At 35.3% G+C, this 25,431-nt stretch overlaps 1 protein-coding gene across 2 annotated transcripts; it reads left to right on the plus strand.

The window, feature by feature from the left end:
• Positions 1 to 650: 650 nt before the first annotated feature.
• VIP (vasoactive intestinal peptide) lies at positions 651 to 9,527 on the plus strand. Of its 2 annotated transcripts, none has more exons than XM_069488472.1 (7): positions 651 to 809; positions 2,030 to 2,146; positions 4,009 to 4,131; positions 5,112 to 5,216; positions 5,977 to 6,108; positions 6,924 to 7,010; positions 8,689 to 9,527. In XM_069488472.1, exons 2-6 carry the CDS (start codon positions 2,040 to 2,042, stop codon positions 6,967 to 6,969), a joined length of 513 nt encoding a protein of 170 aa, XP_069344573.1. In that variant the 5' UTR covers positions 651 to 809; positions 2,030 to 2,039; the 3' UTR covers positions 6,970 to 7,010; positions 8,689 to 9,527. The 2 variants fall into 2 exon arrangements, with proteins under 2 accessions (XP_069344573.1, XP_069344574.1); XM_069488473.1 differs by having other exon boundaries at positions 5,980 to 6,108.
• The last annotated feature ends 15,904 nt before the right edge of the window (positions 9,528 to 25,431 follow it).

Genomic DNA, 25,431 nt, shown 5'->3' on the forward strand with positions numbered 1-25,431 from the left:
ATACTTTATACAAATATGAAATAGCACTACTTTTACTGCTTTCTACAACAGTGTGAATATTTTACTATCTTAGAGACTTCCTGAAGCTTTTATCCTAGGATTTGTGTCAAAAAAAATGAAATGTAATAACAGAGAGGTGAAAAAACATTTCTAGATGTTTTTAAAATTAGGGCAGATTTCAAGAAAGATTGAATCAGGGTCTACATAAATAGCATAAAAATAAAAATGGCATTAAGAGAATTGATGCTTTGTAATAAAGGAAAATTATACATTTATAAGCATAATGAGTATCAGTATTTGTTGCTTTCAGCATTTGTTTCTGCACATGAAGTCCTTATTTTCTGAAAGAATCCCAGTGGCCCAGCTATAACACTGTAATCATTTTTCTTATGACTAATTAAAGATTAAAACATTTCACATAAAGCTTGTATCTTTTTTTGTTTAAAGAAAAGTAAATTTCCTCTTATCTTACGTCTTGAAGTTACCCACTATAAATTTATATAAATAAGACATAATGACAATTAAATAAGAACTTCAAGTCCTATTCATCCCATGGCCGTCATACTGTGACGTCTTTTAGAGAGCTTTGTGATTGCTCAGCCCTATGTACAAGCCCTATAAAATGATGGGCTTTGAAATGCTGGTCAGTTTAGAGTGAAGAGCAGTAGCTGGCAACAAGAGCCAACCTTAAGCCAGTCCCAAGGGCAGAGAATTGGCAGAGCCTTCTTCTTACGCCTAGGACGTCAGCACCTAGGACAGCTCCAACACTCTCCAGGACACAAGGCTCCCAAGGAACACTACTTAGCAAGGTAAGTGAAATCTTTACCCTTCTTTTTCTTTTTCCCTCCTGCCTCTGGAACTTTTATTACAGTATATTGAATTTTTCTCTCTCTTGAAAAGAATTTTACAGTGTTCCTCCTTTGCAACAGCAAAAAAACAAGTTTCTCAAGTCACTTGGTAAGAATAGAAATACCTCAATTTCTCTCATATGAATAGATTTACTGAATTCTTTTGGTTGTAAGCTGTCTTACCCTGCTTGTTCTTTTACTAAAAAACTGATTTTAAAAATAATACATTCAATTAAGGTTTGTTTGCCTGTATATAGATTTTCAACTGAAGGGTTCAGTGGATATATTTGTTTTGAAGTTTGTAACTTATTTTTAAAGTGCTGTTTTTTTCTATTTCATATGTTGGTTAAGTCAACCTAAGAAGTATTTTTTTTCTTTGTGTTAAGCTTAAATGCTGTGATTTTTATAAGAAGCAAGAGAAACAGACCTTGAATTCTTAAGTTTTTGTCTGGAAACTATTTAGAAATGAAATGTGTAAGTGGGTTAAATGCAAAAAACACAAGCTTTGCTATTAATATATTTTTATTTTATGGAAAAATTTATTTCAATGACAATATTTATTTTGGATATTAATATTGACTATTGAGTTAAGTTGTTCAAACTCAGGCTTAAGGAAATAAATTCCCAGTAATATCTACAATTATGAAAGGAAAAAGAAATGCACATACAAAATCTTTTTGATATTGATATGTGTATATACATTATATTCATACACATATACACCAAGAACAGAAGAGTTATTAAATAGATGATACCCTAGTTTTATATTAGTTTGATACTAAAAGCTTAAAGCAGGAGAAAATCAATTTCTTGAAGCTGTTTTCCTTAGTCAAAAAAGATGCTAAACTGGGATGCTACAACTCTGTTGTAAAAAAATTGTCCCCAGGGCTATTTCCAACACTATAAAAGTATGGCATTCAATACGTACTTGGGCCAGCTGTATGGCTGATGATAGGCAGCAGATGAAAATAAAAGTAAAAAATAATTTTTATTCAAGCACCTGTCACTGAGAGAAATCTTGATTTTAACAAGTAAAAATATTGCAGTTTAATTCTTTCTACAAGATAAAAATTACTTCTTCTAAACTTGCAAGAGCCACTGGAAATTACTGCTAGACACTCAGAATTACCTTGTTGGTGACAACTGTGGTTGGAAGAGCTGATGTGGTTCTCTCTCTTTAGAAGCACAGAAATGCAGGCCAGAAGTAAGCCCCAGCTGCTCGTGCTGCTGACCCTTTTCAGCGCGCTCTTCTCACAAACGTTGGCCTGGCCTCTTTTCGGGGCACCTTCTGCTCTGAGGTGAGTTCTCTTTCAATTCAGAGAGTTGACCATTCCTTCTTCATCTAACTGGGAATTTCCTATATGTTATTTTGGACAACTAAATATTTTAAATTATACATTATTTATTTAAATTTTTTAATTGGTGTGTCGAGCAAGTTTTTCTTCTCAACATCATGTCAACATAATCATTCTCAGTCCTGGAATTCACTTTTGGGGCATGGGAGATGTGGTCAGTGATTAGTTTTACCGGTAGGGTGGGTCACATTTCCAAACACGGTAAAAGGGATATTTGACTTTCCTTTCTTTCAAAACCAGTTTTGGGTAAATAATAAACTTTTATCTATTGTCATCTCAGTTCAGTTTCTGGTAGAAAAATAGCTGTTTAGTTGCCAACCACATTTTAGTTCATTTTCAAGATGAATCAGTAAATAACTGTAAGATTAGTAGTTGATTAGTCAAACATATATAAAATCATGTTGGACAGAAATATATCTAAGCAGAATCAATTTGCCAAAACTAAAAATGTGTGATGATTGCTCTACTGAGATATATACCCCCAATGAGTAAATGTTCATGTACTTGGTTTGAACTATAATTCCTTAGTTCTATTGTCCTGTATGTTGTATTCTATATTTCAAATGCATAAATTATAACATAGCTCATATTTAAATATTTATTTGAAATAAAATAAATTTAAGCTAAAAAAGTAAATAGTAAACAAAAGCTATATTAGCTTGAATCTTTCTTCCAGTTTACAGGCACCACTGTATCTAAAGGCAAAATAATCTTTTTTTTTTTTTTTTTGCTTATTTGCACATTCCTGATTTTTTGCTTAAGATAGACTTATGCTCAATAGAATGAATAATCACTTAGCTGTTAGTGTTCTAACAGCTGTTAGAAATCTGTTTAAAGCCAGCTTCTGTGTTGCTTTAGTAACTAAATAGAATGGTTCTATCACAACAGATGTACAATCACAAGAATGCTGAAGTTGGTATTGGTTGCTAGTCCTCAGACCAACAGAGGACTACTTGTTACAGACTACCAATTGTCACATCACCAAAATACACACAAGTGCGAATGAGATGGCACAGTCCTTGAAGGTTTACCCTAATAGCAAAAATATACACACAAGAAATTATAATAGTGTGCTGGTGTTGCACCCACAAATATAGTCATATTTCATATATAGGCATGACTATTTTTAATCTTCCAGTATAAGGTTGTATATCCCTTAATGTGGTAATACATAAGATCAGAAGCCAGAGGGCACCACAAAATTTATTGAATTTGAGTAACTATTCATAGATGGAGAGATTCTTTGGACTTGATCAATACAGAGAAATATGTCATGTCAAGGTAAATCTTTGAAGCAAAGGTTAGGGACCCAGAGAAAGAAAAGCAGTTAATACTCAGGTCTTGAGAAATGTTTGGAACAAATGATGCTAAACATCATTAAATACACGAATTGTTATCAGTTCTCACATTGATTAAAATTTTTTAAGTTTCTATTTTGCATAAAATCTTTCTACTTGTGAAATTTGACTGTAAAAAGTGAAGATATTCTTGGTGTAGTGAAGTACACCAAGGAAGTGCAGTTTGCTTAATGCTCTGATAACACTGAATTAAATAGCTTTTATGTTTGGTATATGCAACTTATAAAAATTGCATGACATCTATTTTATAGGATAATAAAGATTTCACTACTTATATCATCATCATTAACCATAGGAGCTATTAAGTCAAATTATGCTATTCTTACATTGCGAATAGCTAGTACTTCTCAAGATTTTGAGTATCTTATTTTAAACAGTTGCAAAACCATCAGCACTATAATCTGAGAAAGGAATGTATTATACTTCTTGTATATTTTCCCCAAATAGATTGGGTGACAGAATACCATATGAAGGAGCAAATGAACCTGATCAAGTTTCATTAAAAGCAGACACTGACATCTTGCAAAACGCATTAGCTGAAAATGACACACCCTATTATGATGTATCCAGGTGAGTTTATTTTTATAAAATTATGCAAGTGAGTTGTATGTTAGGAAATATATTTTAGAAATGTATAATAAACGTTCTAATTTTATTTCACCAAGAAGCTATTCCTATAGCATAACACTACAGGTTTCCATGTGTCATGGGCTTTTTTCAGCCTGATTTATTGGAGCTCTTGCAGCTGTACATGATTCTCATGTAGGTGGGTTGTAACCAGCCAGGATGAGCACATCATTCATTTATATTCTGCTGCACATAATTCCAACATCGCACATTGTAATGTAATCCTGATAAAACTGCAGCATTTATGGCCATGATGAAGGAGGTGCTAAAGAAAGAGTTTCATCTCTATGTAAAGAAAAGCTGTTACTAGTTAGTGTTGTTCATTCGTAGAACTGTTTGTCTGGAGCAGTCATCTAATACAAATCTAGCAGCTCTATACTGAAGACAAAGTATTAAAGTTTCCTAATTTGAATGGAAAGTTGGGTTGAAATGCCATAAGACCTGTCTATCTTAAGAGCTTTTGTTTCCAAATATTTTGGCAGAAGCAATAGCAAAAAGGTATAACAAGTTTGTGAACATGCCAAAATCGGGGTATTTTCCCATTGCATATATTTTTATTCAGTGTAGCAGAAATAAAGTACCATAAATAAGTAGAAACTAATTTAAATATATTTTTCACACCAATATTGCTTAGAGAATAATTTATTTTAAAGATTTTATGAGGAAGTAATATTGAAATATACTTCTAGAAAAGTTCATTTCTTTAATTTTTCAAAGTCTTAAGCTAGAAATACAGAATATAACTTGATGTAAGTGCCTAGAAAGTAACTTTTTCGGAGTGTTAGGAAACTTCCTTTTGGACTTAAGGTTTAGTGAAAAGCTTTCAGAATAAGCTGATAAATTTCTCTGTTATTTAATACACCAAAATAACATTCTAGAAAACCATGTACAAAATAATAGCTATCTTTTCTTCCCTGTTTTAGAAATGCCAGACATGCTGATGGAGTTTTCACCAGTGACTTTAGCAGACTCTTGGGTCAACTCTCTGCCAAAAAATACCTCGAGTCCCTCATCGGAAAACGAGTTAGGTAAAGAGAATGTACTATTTTTACTGAAGTGTTATAATTACTCAATCTGCAAATTACGTTTTCACTCCTAACAAGTTATTTACCTAGTTCAAAATTGATAACTCTTTGATAATGTTTAATTTGGTTAAATAAAATAAATTGTATTTTTGAATAAAATATTTCAGGCTCATATATTAAGGAAATATGGCTTTTAATAATGTTATACTCATTGATTCCAGCCAGTTATTTTTCTTACATGGAAATCACCTACAAACCTGCAATCAAATTGAATCTAAGTGAAAAATATGTAAGAAATAGTAAAAACTGAAGCAAATGATACGGTCAATGACAGTACTTGCTTTTTACTTTCTGCTCAAACCAAGTACAGGGCGATTCTTTCTTTAAATGGCCAATAGCTGAATATTTACATGACACTGCTGAGGGTATCATAGCTTCTAAAGAAGCATTTATTAAAAAAAAAATTCCTTTCAATGGCAAAATACAACTTTAAGTATTCTCCAATTCTTGTTTTTTTCTTAATTATATGCTCAGAGCAGAATATGTCTTAAGGCAGTCCCACGTCATGCCAAAATATGTTAGATTGATTATTTCTTCCTCCCCTATCCTTGGGTTTAGTTGTATTTTTCTTTTAGTCTTTTTGTGATACAAATGAGTTGGGTGTTGGAATTCCTTTTTATCTGACTCCAAGAAATTTGGAACATTTGTGCATTCATCATTTCTTTTTAAAACTCTTTGATTTTCTTTCCCTCATATTCTTTAGCAGTAACATCTCAGAAGACCCTGCACCAATCAAACGTCACTCAGATGCAGTCTTCACTGACAACTATACTCGCCTTAGAAAACAAATGGCTGTAAAGAAATACTTGAACTCAATTCTGAATGGAAAGAGGAGGTAAAGAAAAAGAGAACTTGCTAAAATTAGAAATTATAAGTGACTCAAAGTATAAGATACATATGGAGACCTATCTCTCTCTCTCTCTCTCTCTCATTCCATCTATATTATATGAAGCAGTAATTCTCAATCTTGGTTGACATTAGACTATGCTGGAGAATTTTTAAAATACCGATGTCTGGGCCTTACACAAAACCAAACTGAGGGTGCAACCCTAGACATAGGTATTTTTTAAGAGTTCCCCAGTTGACTCTACTATGCCACCAGTGTTTAAAATGATAATTATAGAGAGATTTGGTCTGAATCTAGGACCAGGTTTTATAAAAAAGTGCTGATTTTTAAAACATGTAAAGTGCAATCAATTAGAAATTTGGTAATACACGGAACTCCCTTCATTTGCATATTAAATATTCTTATTTAATCCAACTAAACTGTTCAGTGTTTTGTATATTTAGAGTCTGTAAATTCTATGTCTCTCTGTGCCGTGTAAATACTGGACACAATATATAGGCAGTGAAGTGCTTTCTTTTTATTTCAGTTATTTTTGTTTGCATGGTGAGTATTAAGGATAATTCTATTTGGGTGAGATGAGACAAGGTGACTCTCTTTGCCCACTATATTATAATTCTGTAAGAATAATTTTAGACACTCTCAGGAACAATTCACAGATACTAACCAATCTCAAAGATAATTGTTTAGCTCCGAGTACACTTTACTGAGCACAGAGAACAGCAGCCATTATGTCATAATTGTTTCTTTAGATCCTTTTCACCTAAGAGCCTTAACATGCACAATTTTCTTTTTCTGGTCTGCAGCAGTGAGGGAGAATCTCCTGACTTCCCTGAAGAGTTAGAAAAATGATCAAAAGCTCTTTGCAGCAAAGCTGATGACAATGTCCCATGGTGGGTCTACCTGTACATCTTTACTATATCCTTACAGCACCCAATTATCTAAATACGAGTCACTTGGTAAGAAATATCTTAGGGTTAAATGATTTCTGAACATGAGATCTCATCTAAGAAGGACACTTACCCCAACACAGTAGACAGCTTAAAATGATTCGTGCAATGTTTTCATCACAATGAGCAAATGGTTTGGTATCTGAATCGTACTCCGAGTTTACTCAGATATATTCCTATCTTGTGTCAAGATAAAAAATGGAAGAGCCTCACTCACATTTATGAGAAAAACTGGCTTCCTTTTTGGAAATCAACCATGCTGTTTTTATTAATTTAAGGTCTAGTCTCATGATTGACTGGTAGCACCTCATTTAATTTAAGTCCAGGGAAACACCACCAAATTATAACATGGCTTAGTATTATGAAAACACCAAGGTGCCCTCAGTCCAATTGTATTCCTTGAAACATAGCAAACTTCATGTAGCAAAAGTCAAATTTAGCTTGTTTTACCTATAAAGTGAGTGTAGACATTATGTCCCCAATAGCATTCACTGGTAAGTATTTTTTTTTAATAAAGAAAACATGCATAGATTTTTTTTCCTTTGTGAAGTGTTAAGTTTGTTATCAAAATTGATTTTATATAAACGTGGGTACAAGGCATATTTCTCTCCTGAGTTATGTTACATTAATATTTACATTATCTCATAAAAATCCATAATACTTGGCAAGTGCTTAAAGAAATTTCTTGTCATCGCCATATCAAAGGTTAGCACGTTTCTCTCTAAAGGGCTGTTAGCTTTGTGTGCTGGCGATTTCTGCTCTAACGACTTAACTTTGCTACTGTGGCATGAAAGCAGCCACAGCTATATGTAAAATGAATAGGAGTGGCTGGGTTCCAACAAAACTTTATTTATAAAACCTGAAGAAGGGCCAGATTCTAACCCCTAACTAGGTCAAGGAGATTAAACTATCCCCATGCTCAGACTAAAGGAAACTCATGGTCTTACCTCAGTGCCTGGTGTGGTTATCTAAGATTTTTGAGAGAGTCATCAAAAGTGGACAGGTGACACCTGATCAATTGGTTGTGTCTTTCTACTGATTACCCTTTATCTCTAAGGGAGATACACACTGAGAGAGGCAAGAGTGCTGCCCGCACCAATTCCTTACCATGTGTAGAGAAACAAGTCCTTTTGCCCAAAGAAGAAAGTTAATCATATCTGGCTTCTTGAAAAAAATATTTATAAGAAGAAGGCTTTTTCATCAAATTAAGGAATAGAAAAGACACTAAAATATAAAGGAGAATTGACTAATCACTCTCTCCTTTGTAAACTGCAAGATCACTTAGGAGATCCCATCCTCCATTCTTTTCTTTTCCAAATGAATGGTTTTGGACAAATTCTTTGAAGAGGAAATCCTGTGGGTCATCCATCTGTGAAATTACAAGTGAATAATTATTAATGACTAATTAGAGAGTCCCTTCACATTCCAGCTCCCTTCGGATAATCAGCCTTCTGGAAGGTGCCCTCTTGATATATCCCACAACAAGATCCCCTGCCACAGGCTGCTAACAAGGGACAAAGGAATATAGATCGTTATCAAATGAATAGATGAGTGAATCAAACTAAGATGCTGTAAATAAAAAACATTTTTATGCCTAAAGCAACAATTCTTTCTTTTTCAGAATTCTTGAAGGAAAATGACAACGTAATTAAATTTTGAGCTCTACATAAGTAATTCAAGAAAACAACTTCAATATCAAAACCAAATAAAATATATTGTGTTGTGAATATTGTGATTTATTTTATCTAATGTAATGACTGTGATGTTTACATTGTAAATATTATTTGAGAGTTCTAAGTTTTGTCTTTAACTCGTAAAAAGCCTGTAATTTCATATGCTGTATATCCTTTCTAAAAAAATATATTTAATGATAAGTGAATACTAGGTTAATTCCAATTATATGAGACGTTTTGGAAGAGTAGTAATAGAACAAAATTGATGTGTGTATTTATAGAGTGTATTTAACTATTCAGAAGAGTAGAGCAGATAATTAGTGCGTCTAAATTTGAATGTTAAGCAGATAGAATGCTGTGTTAAATAAATCTCAGAATGTCTAAGAGGATAACAACAGTGAAGTAAAAAGACATTCTTCCAAAAATATTTTCATAAAATCTTATGTTTCCACATTTACAGGCAATCTTTATTTTTAAGGGAGATTTAAAACCCTCAAATTTGGATTGCTAATCACCAAAGCCTTTCCTCTGATCTAGTGTTTCAGTTAAGAAAAATGATCCCTGTTTCTGACATCAGACCTTCCCTTCATGCTTGTGTTAAGTATGTGTAAATGTATATGGAATGGAACACTTGTTTTTCAGTAATAGATGTTTTTTTCCATAATCACTTAGAATAATGCTTTGGTCATATCAGCTTCCTTCAGTGAAAGTACATTTGGAGACACAACTATTTTTCCAAAATGATTGTAAGAAATGAAATATAGAAAATAAAGACTTTATCATTGCAAATTCTTTATTTTGTTTTGATTCATTTAAATGATTTAATAGTAACTCATTTGAAGCACTAAAGTTCCAGGCACTGGATAGTTTTTGTGATATTTGAGGTTTTTGATTGTGTGCGATCTCTAATGGTGACTTAAATAAGAGAGAAATTCTTTCTCACATAGGACCAGAAGGAGATGTCAAGGGTTAGTATGATGGTTCTCTCCATGAAGTACATGGTAATCTAAATCCTTTCCAGCTTATCACTTACCTCCTAGGGTATGGCCCTTTTCCACAAGATCCAAAATTGCAGCTAGAGTTCCAGCCATCTTATCTGCATTCCAGGCAACAAGATGGAGGAAGAGGCATGGAAGAAGAGAGCACAAAGGGCATATGTTGGTTCTCTTTGAACTGATATCCCCTTGACTAGAACATAGTCTTATGGCCACAGTCATTTGAAAGAGAGGCTGGGAATTTTTTTTTTTTTCTGTATGTTTATATGCTCAGCTTAAAACTGGAGCTCTATTAATATAAAACAAGGAAAGAAAGATTTATGTGAGGATTTTTAAAAATCTCAGTCTATGGATCTTAATTCTCACCAAAAAGTCTGAAAAAAATGATAAAGAAAGTGAGATTCAGACCCTAACCATTAATGAAGAAGCATTATCACCACAGGGCAAAACTTTGCTCAGTTTCATTTGCTGTCATAAGAACAAACAGCTATATCAAGAGGGACTAGTCTAAAACTACCAATAATTGCAAAGTAGTTTACACAAGTTGAAGTGAATTGGATTTTTTGTATCATTTGTTCTTATCTGATTCCACAAATTATTAAATATTTATTAGGTGACTTTTCTCTGAGAAGCGCTGCAGTGAAAACAGAAAATTTCTAGGTGTTACTTGCATATGAGAAGCTTATAAAGAACAAATGGGGGCATAGTTTGAAAGTAAAGATAAAAAATTTTAATTTTGTCTTATTAATGCAAATCTTTTCAATTTTTTCCTTATTCCTTCAAGAAATATTTATTAAATGACTGTGATGTGTCATTTAGATACCCGAGAGAGTGCTCTAAGCAGAAGGAGTAGCAAGGGCAAATGTGGAGCAGTCCTGGCATATCTGGATAGCAGGGAAGCCCGTATAGACAAAGCAATGGGAACTAGACAGGGAGCGAGCGGGACATGAGGTCAAAGGGGTTATTAAGGACTGCACTTTGCAGGGGTCACAGGCCACAGCAAGGATGTGGAAAGTGAGATGAGGAGATATGGCAGAGTTTTGGACAAAGATGTGATATTATCTGAGCTGCAATTTAACTGGATCGTTCTGGATGCTCTACTAGGGAGAGAGTGAAGGGGTGTTAAAGCTGGGAGCAGGAAGACAAACTAGGAGAAAACTGCTATAAATCAGGTGGCAGATGATGGGGCCACCAGGGCAGAAGCACTCGGGGTAGTGAGAAGGGGAGTCTGAATGTATCTTGAAAGTAGAGTCAAGTTTTTATAAGGATACCAGACATGTTGATTAGGGCCCATGCGAATAAGCTCATTTTAAATTGATTTTCTCTGTAAAACCAAACGTATCTCTAAATAAGGTCACATTCTGAGAGAGTGGGGTTAAGGACTTCCACACACAAATTTTAGGAGACACAATTCAACCCGTAATACTGGGGCACTCCAACATTAAAAGGCTGGAGTTTTGAGAAACAAAAGGGGTAAAGAAGACTAAGTAGAGAAGCTAGTGAAATAGGAGAAAAACAGGAGTGTTTTATCCTGGGGAAAAAGTGAAGAAAGTCTTTCAAGGAAGAGGGCATAATTAACAGAGTCAAATGCTGCTGCAGTATAAAGTAAGACTCATATACTGATTCATTCAAGAAGTAGTTATAAGAAACCTACTATGTACTCAGTGCTGTTTTAGATTCCAATGAGACAGCAGTGAACAAAACAGACAAAAATTCCTGCCTTCATGGAGTTTAGGGAAACAGATGATTAAAATTAGTTAAAAGAAATATATACTGCATCAGAAGTATGGTAAGTGCTAAGGAGAAAAATTAATACATAGAAAGAGGATATGAAGTGTTTGAAAGGAAGGTTGAAATTTTAGATGTAGTTCCCAGAAAAGGCCTCACAAGGAGGTGAATATTAAGAAAATCTCTGAAAGAAGTGAGGGAACTGACATCAAGTCTCTATGGGAACATCATTCTAGACAGAGGAAATATCAGATACAAAAGGTCTTTAAAGATCTTATCTCCCAATACAGTCACATTCTGCGGTCACATTCTGAGGTGTCAGGAGGTCAACATATGAATTTCAGGGGAATCAATTCAGCCCATGACACCACTGATGCCAAGTCAAAAGCAAGAATAGGAAACACCAATGTGTGGAGTTCCCTTCTTTTTATGTTTCCTACCATCAAATGTCTGTATCAGTAAGAAATCATTCTTGCATATTATTGAAAGATATTTCATCACAACATATTGGTATATAGTAATAACAAATCATGCACTTTTTATTATGTTGTTTCTGTTACAGAAAATCTCTGAAACTTTCAGCATGATCCTATCACAGAAAAAATTTCACTTTTGCTATTATGATTATTTGTTGTTATTTTAAAATGTAAATAAAGTTATGAAAAATACAAAACAACTTATAATTTTGGAAATTCCTGAGAATCCCTGCCAATTCTGATTGATCTTTCCTGAATACCAAAGATTAATACTTGTCAGGAATTTGGAAACACTATAGCTGAGGGCAAGATTGTAGAAGGGCCTAAATACAGGGGCATAAATTGAAGGCTTGCATACAAGATTGTTGATCTCTCACCCTTGATAGAGAATGCTCAAATTCCTGGATGCCCAGAGGAATAATAATTAGAGAGCTACTCTCTAAAGAAATGGGAAAAAAAACTGCTTTGTGAGAGCTAGGATGGCAATTGTGGAAGTTGAACCCCAGAGTTAAGTCTTCTTCCATTTGGGGTCACCCTGAGTTATATCTTTGATCTCTACTTGGTCAGCCGAAAAAGAAACTGGCAAATAACCTCATCCCCATGTAGAAATCCCAGTCATATTTCTAGCTACTTCTTCCTTGTTTTCCTCCCCTTCCTTTCTTTAATACTTTTTCCAATAGATCTTAAGTTAATAGTGGAAGATGCTATTATAAATGCTGAATAGGAGTGAACAACCAAGAATCTCTGGACATTTAAGGAAAACTTGAAAAAAGAAAGAGCAGAGTTTAAAAATAATAAATATGGATCAAAAAGAGATGCTAGAGGACAAAAGATAAGGTCTAAGAGATAATGAAGAAAATATGGCATATAAAAAGAAGATCCTAATATAAGAACAGAGAAGAGGCCAGGCGCGGTGGCTCACGCCTGTAATCCTAGCACTCTGGGAGGCCGAGGTGGGCGGATCGTTTGAGCTCAGGAGTTCGAGACCAGCCTGAGCAAGAGCGAGACCCCACCTCTACTAAAAATAGAAAGAAATTATATGGACAGCTAAAAATATATATAGAAAAAATTAGCCGGGCATAGTGGTGCATGCCTGTAGTCCCAGCTACTCGGGAGGCTGAGACAGGAGGATCGCTTAAGCCCAGGAGTTTGAGGTTGCTGTGAGCTAGGCTGACACCACGGCACTCACTCTAGCCTGGGCAACAGAGCGAGACTCTGTCTCAAAAAAAAAAAAAAAAAAAAAGAACAGAGAAGAAAAAGCTTGTTGACTTTAAAAACTGCATAAATCAAAATAAAATTTAATAGAAGAGTATGTTGAAATGAAGCAAATTTTCTAAATTATTAGAGATAAAAAATGAGTCATAGATAACAAAAGTCTTGTATCTCATAAGTAGGTTTCAAAAAAAGAGAATGGAGAAAAGGGAAGAGAGAAGATAATCAAAGAAACATAAGAAAACATACACCTACCTTCCCTAGATTGTACTTGGCATGAGTTCTGGCTGTATGCCTATTTGACTCATGAATGAATGCATGTTGCATACTAGAATAACTATCCCAGAATATCTATCAGTTTGTTGAATTTGTCAGTTGGGGACTACATACTTTGGTAAAAGGCAGCAAATTCTCCTAGGTAATCAGTTATTAATGTGATAAATTAACTCTGAAAATGTTTCTAGACATTTTAACTGTGTTTGTAGTTCTAATTTCTGGGATGATAAATTCAAAATATTAGTTTTCTAATATCTCTGTAAGAATTAAAGTGAATCTATCCATTCTAGTAATCAAATTACACCTTTTCTTCTAGAAGTCTTTATGTAAAAAATAATACAATATATATTCCTATGAATACTATTATATCCTATATTAATATTAATACTAACACACACACACATACACACACATATTTTGTTTCTGGGCTTCAGAAACAGAAACTCTACCCTACAGGGTATCTCAAAGACAGAGACTGAGAGTTCTATAATCATATCTATAAATTCCTAAGAACCTTTAGAACTGCAAATTTTAGTGGATCTAGATTTTTTTTTTTCACTCCGGATCTAGATTTTAGAAAAAATATTCTCCAATTATTTATTTGCCTATTCTTGTTTGGTGTTCCACACTCAAATGGTACCCTCTCTGAGTCACTGACAGCAGCTGCAATTTTTTGAAAGGAGAAAGAGGGAAGGGACACATTAAAAGCATCTGCCTTTTCACAATCCTCTGTTAACAGCTTTCTCCCCTGACTATTTAGAGAGAAAACATGTCCTTGGTCCTTCTCTCTGGCCTTATGTAATTGCAAATCTCTGGCAAGATGCTTCTCCTTTCAAACTTAAACTTTTCTCATTTTTTCCCCCCACACAATTGTGCTCTTTCTTTTTCTCTTCTTTGGAAACTCGCCCTGGTTTCCTAATTCTGTTTCTTTCTCCTTTACAGTTCTGTTCTCTGCAGAGGTTTAGGTTCATTCACTCTGGTGTCTTGTTCTGCTTCATGTCCCACCTACACGTTAACTTCATTTGTTCCAGTGGCAGAAAATGCATCTAGATCTCTCGGGATTTCTTTTTGCCTCTTAGATTTTCTTTTCCATCGGGCATTAGATACGTATAACACATGTGACACTTGTTAGGGAACATTTCTTAATTTGGATTTTGTTTAAAAACATAGAATCTTTGAGCTAGAAGTAGCCATTGCATGTAAGCTTACAGCTGACCTATAGGGAAATAACTATGTCATTATTTTTTATTTTTTCTCCAAACACATTTTCCCCTTACCTTGAAACTTACATACACAAAGAAATTTTAGACATACTCTTATACACTTGGGTAGAGGTTAATGAAATAGAGGTTTGGAGCAATAGACATATGTCAAAAAAGAGAACTTAGCATAGAAGGGTAAATCTGAAATAAGACTAATGGAATAGAAATGAGAAAACTTACACATTTTAAGATCTCAGATATTGTTGAGCAGCTGCTTAGAGGGGTGCTGGCCCAAGAATGTATCTGAAAAGTAAAGGCAAAATCATAAATAAACAAAAGGTGATAACAGAAGTTGTATTCCATGTGGGAATTATTACAGTAATCATATTTGAAAACATTATGATGAAACTACATAATGATTTTTAAAAATAAAATGAAAGTGAGTATTTTATTTCCCAAGTTGAATGCTGTTTATTAAATTGTGGGACATAACTATGAACTTGTTTATAGTTGGAAAAATATTTGGAAACTAATAATGGGACTAATTTGTATTTAAGTAATAGTATCTGAATTATATTAATTCAGTGATGCTGTATCTAAAAAGGCAAATTCAAGTTGCCACAGTTCACACTTCCTTTTGGGAAGTAATAATAAGTATCAGTGGTAAAAGACATATTGGAACAAATAATAAACCAGAAATGTCATACTTGTTCTGTGTGCCATGGCTCTCAGTAGGATACCAACAGCAGGGGCTAAATACGAGAGGCTGTTCCTCAATGGACAATGTCCAGGTAGGTGACCAACACCTTACATCCCCCATTAACTTGAATAAACTAGAATATTAATGTCGTCGGTCACTGCGCATTTGTGATAAGCAAAATTGCTAATTAATGACTCTTTGCAGTCCATATTATGAGAAGGACAACATGACTCTAAAGGGACAGGTGACTGGAAACGAAGCGAGCAAGTGTTCCTTGGCTTTCCCGGTACTGGGAGAGGGCCACCCTGTAACTGATTGGCTGTGGGGCGAAGATAAATGTTTAGATTCCTCTCTTTTGTATAACTGCTGGTGTCACTATGCATTCTCATAGGGACCCAGCAACTCATTCTTGGGTTTGGAAATGAAGCCTCTGCTGCAACTATAAAAATGTAGCATAAGAACAGAGCTGAGAGCCAGAATCTGTTACAGAACCTGGGGAAGTTCACACCAGGGCAACCTAAGTGCCCGCGATAGTTTGGGCCTGCAAGTCACGGGCTAATGCAATTTTCGTGCCTACTTTATTATTGCCTGTTTTAGGTGGTGAGTTGCTACAAGACAGAACATAGGCCCACTTTCCCCACGGAAGCAAGGGGTCATGAGGATATCAGTCTCACTTCCTGTAATGCAGAAGATTGACCTTAGCTGCAGGACATTGAACCTTATTGCACATCTCAGCCCCTGGCAGGCTGAGAAGCAAGATTCACTTTTCCAGGAATCAAATATTCAGGGTGTTAAAGTGGGAGCTTGTTTGCATCTGCGCTTCTTCCCTAGGGCCATTCTGCAGCCCAGGTGCTTCCCGAGTAGGGTTTGTATTTGGTCTCTCTTGGCGTGATGACCTTTCTTTCCTCTGTCCATTTGTCAGCACGGGCCAACACTTTTTCTCTGAAGGGGGTTGAATGGCCTCAAGAGCCTGTCTCAGACTTGGTCAACAGTTCATTTCTGCTCAGGCACCAAACTGCAAAGATCAGTTGCTTACCAATCCGACCCGAAGATCAACTCAAGGCCAGAAATAGCTCTTCCTGGTACCAAGTTCACTAAAGCACAGTGAATATTGACTCTAGGTATTTATTTTTTCCCGAAACTTAGCTAAAATCACACCATGGGTCTTTATCCCATGCTTAGAGTTCTCATATTTCCTTAGCTATTTTTCACTTATTATGCCAGGAATGCTTACACAGGAAATCACAGAACAGGATTTGGGGAAAAGAATTATCAGTGAGTTCATGTGTAAAATTTGTAATTCAGCTCAGATAAAAAGGAATCCAATTGCAAATTCTAACCATGATTCAGGGCAGAGAAAAGTGTTTTGATTTAACATGAGTTTATCCTGCTCCATCTCATTTTAATGAACTCTTTTCAATTCATAAGTTATTACTAGCACCAAAATTAAAATAAAGAAATTTTGTAGGAAATATGTGGTAAATAGGACTTTAAAACTATTTTTAAAATATGCTTTAATATATTAAAACCCAGCATTGTCATCAGTAGCACAGTACATTGAAGCCCCACCAAATTCTGAATTCCCTATTCCAATTAAAAGTTAAGTAGGAATACTTAACTTTCTTATCCTATAAACTTAAACTACACTTCTATTGATATTGCTACTGTTCAAATTGTTTCTTTGTTTATTCTGCTGATTAATGACATTGTCAAAAAAAAGTTGTCATCCAATAAGAGAGGAGATTAGAAAATTAAAAGGATTTAGAGAAAATAGTGGCAATAATTGAATTCTCATAGTCACTGCAAGTCTCCTTGCTTGTTCCAACTACTCTCTGAGGCTACTCAAGAATATAAAATTATATACACTATTTCTCCTATCTGTTGACTGGGGGCGGGTGTAGTCTATAAGCTACACCTGAACTGCTGGGTCTCCACAGCCAAGCAGAGGTGGGAGTGGGGCCAGCTGAGCTTGGTGGGGAGGGTTGTGGAGATCACTGGCTGTATCACTGTGCCCTGCGCTGGGCAAGTCAGTCCCACTGCCTCCTGAGTGGTCTCAGCAGTTTGCAGGGAAGGGCCACATTCTCACAGACAGAGGATTGATCAGCTTTCTCAGATTCTCCTGACCCGAGGAGAGCTCCAGAGTGTCTCCTGTCCCCTCTCCTACTGGGGGAACTCTGCTTGAAAGCCCTTTTAACCTCAGCCTATGCAGAGCCAGATTCGTTCTTTCTAGCAATTCCCTGACTGACCCACTACTGCCTGGAGGAAACCATCAGCCAGACAACACATGTGCTGAGAAAATTCAGACCTAAAACACTGAGAATGTCAAACTTCAATGACTTCAAAGTCAGGAAGTTACAACAAATGGATGAAAATTTGCACACTGTTATAAGACTGGTGGGAATTTTGGTCTATTAGTGAGGAAAAGTCCTATATAAAAAAAAATTCCATAATTTTTTTAAAAGCATGCTATTGTCCAAAGAAACAAGTCTTTGGGCTAAATTTATGTCATAAGCGTGAGTTTATGACTCCTGAATCCTACATTGACATGACTAAGAATAAACATACAGCAAATTATGATTATACTTTTAAGGTTAATGGTCAGACTTGAAGGAGGGATGTCCAGTTGAAAAATTAGAGTTAATGAAAGAAGTAGGAGAGACTAGGGTGGCAGAACTCTAATAGACATATAAATATAGAAATGCATAATACAGGATTTTATTTTAATAAAATTTAAGCCAGCTCCCAATGGGAAGCCATCTTGATATGATTTCAAGACAAGTCTTAGAAGTTAGAAAATATTAATATTGTCTTTTTATGAAGAGACACTTTTAATTTTGATGAATAATTCATCATTTTTTAAAAAATTTTATGGTTTGTTATTTGTATGTGCCCTTTCTAAGAAATCTTCACCTATCCCAACATGGGATGTGTGCTTTCCTCTAAAAGTTTTATGGCTCTCCATTTATGCATGGAGTTAATTAGTAGTTGAGGCTTTTCTTTCCCATATGAATATCCTGTCAATATCATTTGTTAAAAAGATTTTTCTTTCTCTCACTTAATTGACTTCTTGATTTAAAAAAAAAATCAATGGACAGTATATGTGTGGCTCTATTTATGGCTGTGTTCTCTTCAACTGATCTAGTATATATCTTAACCCCAGTGCCACAATGATTTGACTACTGTAGCTTTATCATAAGTCTTGAAATAATGTAGCAGAGGTCTTCTACCATTGCCTTCTTTTTCAATAAAGTGTTGGATATCATAGGTCTTTTGTATTCCATATTCATTTTAGAATGAATCTGTCAATTTCTTCAAAAAACAAAAGCACCACTGTTTTATTTTACCCCACCTTCAGTCTCATCCTGTAACCCCAGGTGCATGTGCTGGAGCTGGGACTTAGCTTCTAGGCAGCAGCCCCAACAAGACAGTGTGGCAGGAGGCTTCAAGGAAAAGAAAATATCCAAAACGGAAGGTGAGACAAAATGGGAGGCACCACCAGGTGTGATATGGGACAAGACACGTACAGAGTCCTAACAATTGGGCTTAACACCCTGTAAATGCTAAAGTGACTGAGGTTTTATTGACTTCATAAATCAGAGCCTCTGGTACTCCAGACACTCAAGGAACAAAACACAAGCAAAAAGACCAGGAAATATGATGATAGTGCTAGTTCATTTCTCCAGGGTAATGTAACACAAAATGTCAGTTCACACACAACCTTAAGGAGAATTACACATTGTAAAAATCAGACACTAAAAGGATTAGTACAGAGATGACTTGTCATAATTAGTTGACTGGGGTGTAGGAATAAACAACTCCAAGAGAAAGAGCCACTGGGCAAGGGCCATTTGACTTCTGAATCATTCTATTGCCAGAAGTGAACACTCAGCTTATTAATAACCTCTTTGCTCATGAAGGTGATGAATACCCCAATTACCCTTATTTGATTAATTCACATTGTATGCCTGTATCAAAATATCACATGTACTCTATAATAAAGATATGCAACTATTATGTACCCATAATAATTAAAAATAAAATAATTTAAAAACAAATAGGGAAATTTGATCAAGTCCCATTTATTTCTGTTGTTGCTGTGATTGCCTTTGGGGTGGTCTTCAAAAATTCTTTGCCTAGGCCAATGACTGTAAGAGTTTTTCCCACATTTTCTTCTAGAATTCTTATAGTTTCATGCCTTAGGTTTAAGTCTGTTATCCACTGTGAGTTGATTTTTGTAAGAGGTGAAAGGTGTGGATCCTGTTTCAGTCTTCTACATGTGGCTATCCAATTTTCCCAACACCATTTATTGAATAAAGATTCTTTTCCCCAGTGTATGTTTTTGTCTGCTTTGTCAAAGATTAGATGGCTAGATGAGAATGGTTTTATATCTGGGTTCTCAGTTTTGTTCCATTGGTCTATGTCTCTGTTCTTGTGCCAATACCATGCTGTTTTAGTTACTGTAGCCTTGTAGTATAACTTGACGTCTGGTAAATTAATGCCTTCCAATTTGTTCTTTTTGCTTCACATTGCTTTTGCTATACAGGGTCTTCTCTGGTTCCATACAAAGAGTAGAATTATTTTTTCTAGACCTGTGAGAAATGATGTTGGTATTTTAATAGTGATTACATTGAATCTGTTTATCCCTTTGGGTAGTATAGACATTTTAGCAATGTTGATTCTGCCGACCCATGAGCATGGTACGGTTTTCTACCTGTTTATGTCCTCTGCTATTTCCTTCCTCAGTGTTTCATAGTTTTCCCTGTAGTGATCCAGCAATCCCATTGCTGGGCATCTACCCAAAGGAAAAAAGACATTATGTAAAAAAGACATCTGCACTAGAATGTTTATAGCAGTACAATTCACAATTGCAAAGATGTGGAAACAATCCAAGTGTCCATCAATACATGAGTAGATTAATAAAATGTGGCATATGTATACCATGGAGTTCTACTCAGTCACAAAAAGCAATGGTGATGTAGCACCTCTTGTATTATTCTGGATAGAGTTGGAGCCCATTCTACTAAGTGAAGTATTCCAAGAATAGAAAAACAAACACCATATGTACGCACCATCAAATTGGTATTAAGCGTCGGGCAGATGGGAGGGGGTAGCAGAGGATGGGTATATACACACACCTAATGGGTGCAGTGTGCACCGTCTGGGGGATGGATGTGCTTGAAGCTCTGACTCGGGAGGGACAAAGGCAATATACGTAACCTAAACATTTGTACCCCATAATATGCTGAAATAAAAACCAATTCAAAAATAGGGAAAAAAGAAATAATCAAATATTCTCAAGATATGATGTAATTTGTTAGAAATTTTATAGCATTTGGTATTGAACTTTCTGTGCTGAGGAGAGAAACCTGGGACCTCCTCTTCTGCCATCTTACTTTGAATATCCCAAACAAAATACTAGAGAAACAAATACATCTGTCTTTAAGAAGATAACATAAATTGATGAAGTTAGGTTCCTGGGAATGCAAGGATATTTTAATATCAGCAAACCTAAAAACATAATTTACCATGTTAGCAGATTAAAGCACATAAAACCATATGATAATCAATGCACACAAGCACTTGATTTATTCCAGTACCCATTCATGCTAATAAAAATTTAGCAAAATAAAAATATATAACTTAGTAAAGGTTATACACCAAGAAACACAGTAAACATCATTGTCAATGGTAAAACATTAGCAATATCTCTTTTAAAATTAAGAACATGTCAGAGATATAATTGCTGTTTCTATTCAACTTTGTACTGTAAGCCCTAGTCAAAGAAGACAATAAAAAAATAAATTCTTGTATATGTTTGCCAGCAGACACATACAAGAATGTTCTTAGCATAACTATTTGTAATATCTGCAAACTGGAAACAATAATGTGAAGCATAAAATTTAAATAGTCTTTAACTTTACTCCCCTAGAGCAAGGGTCCCCAACCTATGGTGAGTTGTATAATTATTTTATTATGTATTACAATGTACTAGTAATAGAAATAAAGTGCACAGTAAGTATAATGCACTTGAATAATCCCGAAACCATCCCCCTCGCCCTGGTCCATGGAAGAATTGTCTTCTACGAAAACATTCCCTGGTGCCAAAGAGGTTGGGGACTGATGTCCTTGAAGGCTTGTATTATTTAATCTGTATGTAATTCTTCTGGTTAAATATATAGTATGGTATCTTTTCCTTATTTGAAGGGGAGAAGTCATTTCTTCTATGAATGCACATTGCTTAGTACTTAAATTAATACATAGTTTAAAGTATTATAAAAATAATTAGCAAGTTAGTGAATTAATAGCAGTAATAAATCTTAGAATTAATAGCAGTAATAAATACATTATTATAGAAAGTTAATATTTTCATATTTTATGTAAAATCATGTATATATATTAACGGCATATGCTTGTAAAATTGCCATGTAATATTTGAAACTTCATTTTTGAGGAATTATATTTAATACTTTTTGTTCTGATAACCAGTTTCACATTATTCTCATTTCTATCTTTGCAAATTTTTTAGTGAATGTAATATGGATATGTGGAATGAAATTAAATATAAATATATTTGAATATCTTTGGACCTTTATGGATGTATGGGTTATAAAATTACTCACAAAGGAAAATATAATGATGCCTAAAGGGAACATAAATATTGCAGTTCATAAGCAATTATACTCTCAAATGCTCATGGAATTGATTAATCATATTCATGAGTAGCAACTCACTCACTAGAATTTCCAATACATCCTTTATGCCAGTGAATAATTGAACAATTACAGTGTTGCCAACATGACAATTTAATGTCGTCATGACCTTAGGTGATTTTAGTTGACTTGTATGTAGAAAGGCTTAATGCAATTCATGTGCAATTAAGATACAGTATAAAGCCTAAGAAGATAGGAAAATAGAATGCTCCTGGAATGATTCACTTTATTTTCAGTGGACAGTGTAGGTCAAGCTGAGATCCCAATTTAAATCGTGAAATAACTTGTTGTTAGATTCTACACTTTACTGTTTTTCAGCCCCAGCCAAAGAGCCCAGAGCCAACAGGCTGCCTAGTCACCCTGCTGGAACATCCTGTTATTTACCTCCCCTGGGCCACAAGCAGGGTGTAATAGAGCTAATTTTTAATTTAATTTCAAATCCCATGGTCTTAGCCATATTCCTATTCCTTTACGAAGCCTCTTAATTCATCCCTAAGAGTTAGAGAACTATGTCTTTATGAATGATGATGAATGTTTAGGAAAAATCTGGGGGAATTTAATAGAACCCCTCAGGCCGAGCACTGAGCTGACAGATAGAAGCCATTTTTCTTTTAATTACTCTGTGTCTAAAGTTAAGGTTTACTTTAAATGCTTTTATGGAGTTATGTTGGCCACACCAGAAACTGATTCTGTCTCTGAAATCTGATTCTAGAAAGGAAGAAAGAAAAAAAAAAAAAAAAGGAAGAAATGTTATATTAAAATGTAAACTCCATGATTGCAGACACTTTTTAAAAATCTATTTGTTCACTAGGATATCCCTAGGCCCACAATAGTGTTTGGCATATAGTTGTTCAGTAAATATTTGTAGAAGGGAAGACAGAAGAAAGGAAAGGAAGAGAAGAGAGGAGAGGTAGGCAAATGATAGCAGGTGTCCCTGCATCGATCCACCCACCTGCCTGGCCCCTACACTAATGCATCAGGCTGTCCACCTCCAGGGCTTCAATTCTCTCGCCCTAAACTTCCTGATATTTAAAAGCAGCAACTTTCCCAGACCGCTTGTCCCATCCTTGGACAATGTGGCTTCCTGTTTTTAAAGAGTACCCAGTTACTTACCAAGGAAGAATCAAACATCAGGTTTGCCTCCTTAATAAGCTATTTTGAAAATATGGAAGATAGCCTTTAAAAAGAAGGAAATTGTGACACATGCTACAATATGGATGAATCTTAAGAAGATTATGTGAAATAAGCCAAAAGTCAGTCAAAAGAGTCACAAAAGACAAATACTGTAAGATTTAACTAAGATGAGGGACCAAGAGTAGTCAAATTAATTGAAATGGAAAGTGCAGTGGTGTTTGCTAGGGGCTGGGAGCAGACGGAAGTGGGGAGTTGTTTAATGAGACATAGAGTCTCAGTTTTACAACAAGTAAAAATTCTAGAGATTGTTTGCACAACGATGTGGAAATACTTCACATTACTGGACTGTACAACAACAACAAAAAAAAAACATACCAAACCTCCAATTGGTCTGTCTGAAAAAGTTACATTAAAAATCATAAGCTGAAGTCAAGCCAGAAATGCTTATAGGTGTTTATTTTAGAAAGTTCTTATAAGCAAAACTTTACTATAAGACTCAAAATCATATAAGACCACCTCAAAGATTTTGATTACACAGGACAAGATTATTGTACTCTTTCTCTTTTCCTTTCCCAAAATAGGAAACGTTATAGGACCCTTAACATGCAACAATGATCCTGCCTGAGTTGTGACAATTTCTCCAAGAGTTCTGGGAAAGAGTTGGATCAATCATTTCCCATATCGTGTCCTAGTTCAGGTTTGATTTAAACGCTTATATGGAGTTATGCTACTATCATTCTAGAAAACACTCCGGGGAAGAATAGCAAACAAAATAGCTAGACATCAATTGTAGACAAATTTACAAGATGAAAGGACTTGGGTATATTTTGGGCCATTTCCAAAAACCGTGTCATTGAAATCATGACTTTTCAGTAACGTAAGTTGTTTGAGACTAACAATTATGTTCTTTGAGAGCAGAGAATTGAAGAAAATTGATCCCCTATAATTTCTACAAGACACCCTAGAAGTTTAAGTATGAGTCACAGATGCCTTGTAGCTAATCTAATGCCTTGACTTTAATTATTGGATATCTGTTCTAGCAGAGACAGACTAGGCTGGTGCCTTTTATTTATTTCTATTGACCGAATTAGCACTACTTGTCCATCTAACTTCAGTTTATCCATCCAACCATCCATTTGCTCATTTATTTATCCATTTATTTATTTATTCGTTCACCAAAAATTCAGCAAAGTTTTGTAGACTACCTATTTATTATATAATTAGGGAGGGCTAATCTGTGGAAACAATTATAAATAAAATATGGTCCTTGCCCTCAAGGATGTTACATTGGTATTAGGAACTTGAAAGACCATTCTATTCTTTTTTTCTCTCCATTTAAAACCTGTTTTGACCTACCTCCTTTTTCTTGCCATGCCACTGTCCTCATTCCCCACACTTTGCTCAACTCAGGCCATTTTGGTCTCACACAACCTGATACCTTTTCATCTTTGTAAGTAGTTTCATTGGTGATTCACACCAACTTGTGAGTATACTAACAATCAATTAAATTCAGAGGTTCCAACAAATTTTCTATTTTCCAAAAGGCTCTTAATTTTAGATCAACACTCTGATTTCCCTTTGAGAGCATTATCTTTGTCTCATAGAATACAGTATATTTAGTGTCCTATTAAATACAGTCTGCCAATCAAGGCATTTAGCTAGTCAAAAACTGAGTATGCGACTGAAGCTAGGCTAATCAGTTGCTCTTTATGGAATTTAAATCATGAACAAAGTGAAAACAATACTGAAAATGGAACCCAAATTCCTGCAGGCAGCAGGTCCAAGCAGGGACCATCTATGGGTATTCAGAGCTACCCTGGTTCTTGCCCTATTCTCCTCCTGCCTTCTCCTTGAATCTGTGACATGCCCGCCACCACTCCAGTGATTTTCTTTCCTACTGGATCACCAGAGTTGCTATCTGAAGTTTTCTGCCAGAAAATCCCAATTGATGTGGTCCCTATTTGTGAAATCTCTGGATCTCAAGGGAATATTTGCAGAGTTGTCCCTCCAACATTTTCTTGGAGACCCTAGGAAATATCTCATGAGGACACAGCAGCCACCCCTCTCAACTTTGGAGTGGCAACTTTGGGCATGATGGTCCCACTGAAGTGTAGCCACTGCCTGCTCAGATAAACTCTTTGTGTACTCTAATCTCCCAGGACTTTCAAGTACTGAAGCCAGGCCATGTTCTTTCCCAACATGGCATGAACCTCTTTACCAGTAGAGCTGTTCTGCTATATGGGTTTAAGATTTGTGCT

Source organism: Eulemur rufifrons, chromosome 15 (genome assembly GCF_041146395.1).
Source record: "Eulemur rufifrons isolate Redbay chromosome 15, OSU_ERuf_1, whole genome shotgun sequence".
Lineage (NCBI taxonomy): Eukaryota > Metazoa > Chordata > Mammalia > Primates > Lemuridae > Eulemur > Eulemur rufifrons.

What these genes read in the sequence shown, in the direction of transcription:
- VIP (XM_069488472.1), top strand. Translation starts at nt 2,040, where the DNA reads ATGCAGGCCAGAAGTAAGCCCCAGCTGCTCGTGCTGCTGACCCTTTTC. An exon ending in CCCTATTATGATGTATCCAG is followed by an intron (nt 4,132 to 5,111) that starts GTGAGTTTATTT and finishes TCCCTGTTTTAG; the next exon opens with AAATGCCAGACATGCTGATG. An exon ending in CTCATCGGAAAACGAGTTAG is followed by an intron (nt 5,217 to 5,976) that starts GTAAAGAGAATG and finishes CATATTCTTTAG; the next exon opens with CAGTAACATCTCAGAAGACC.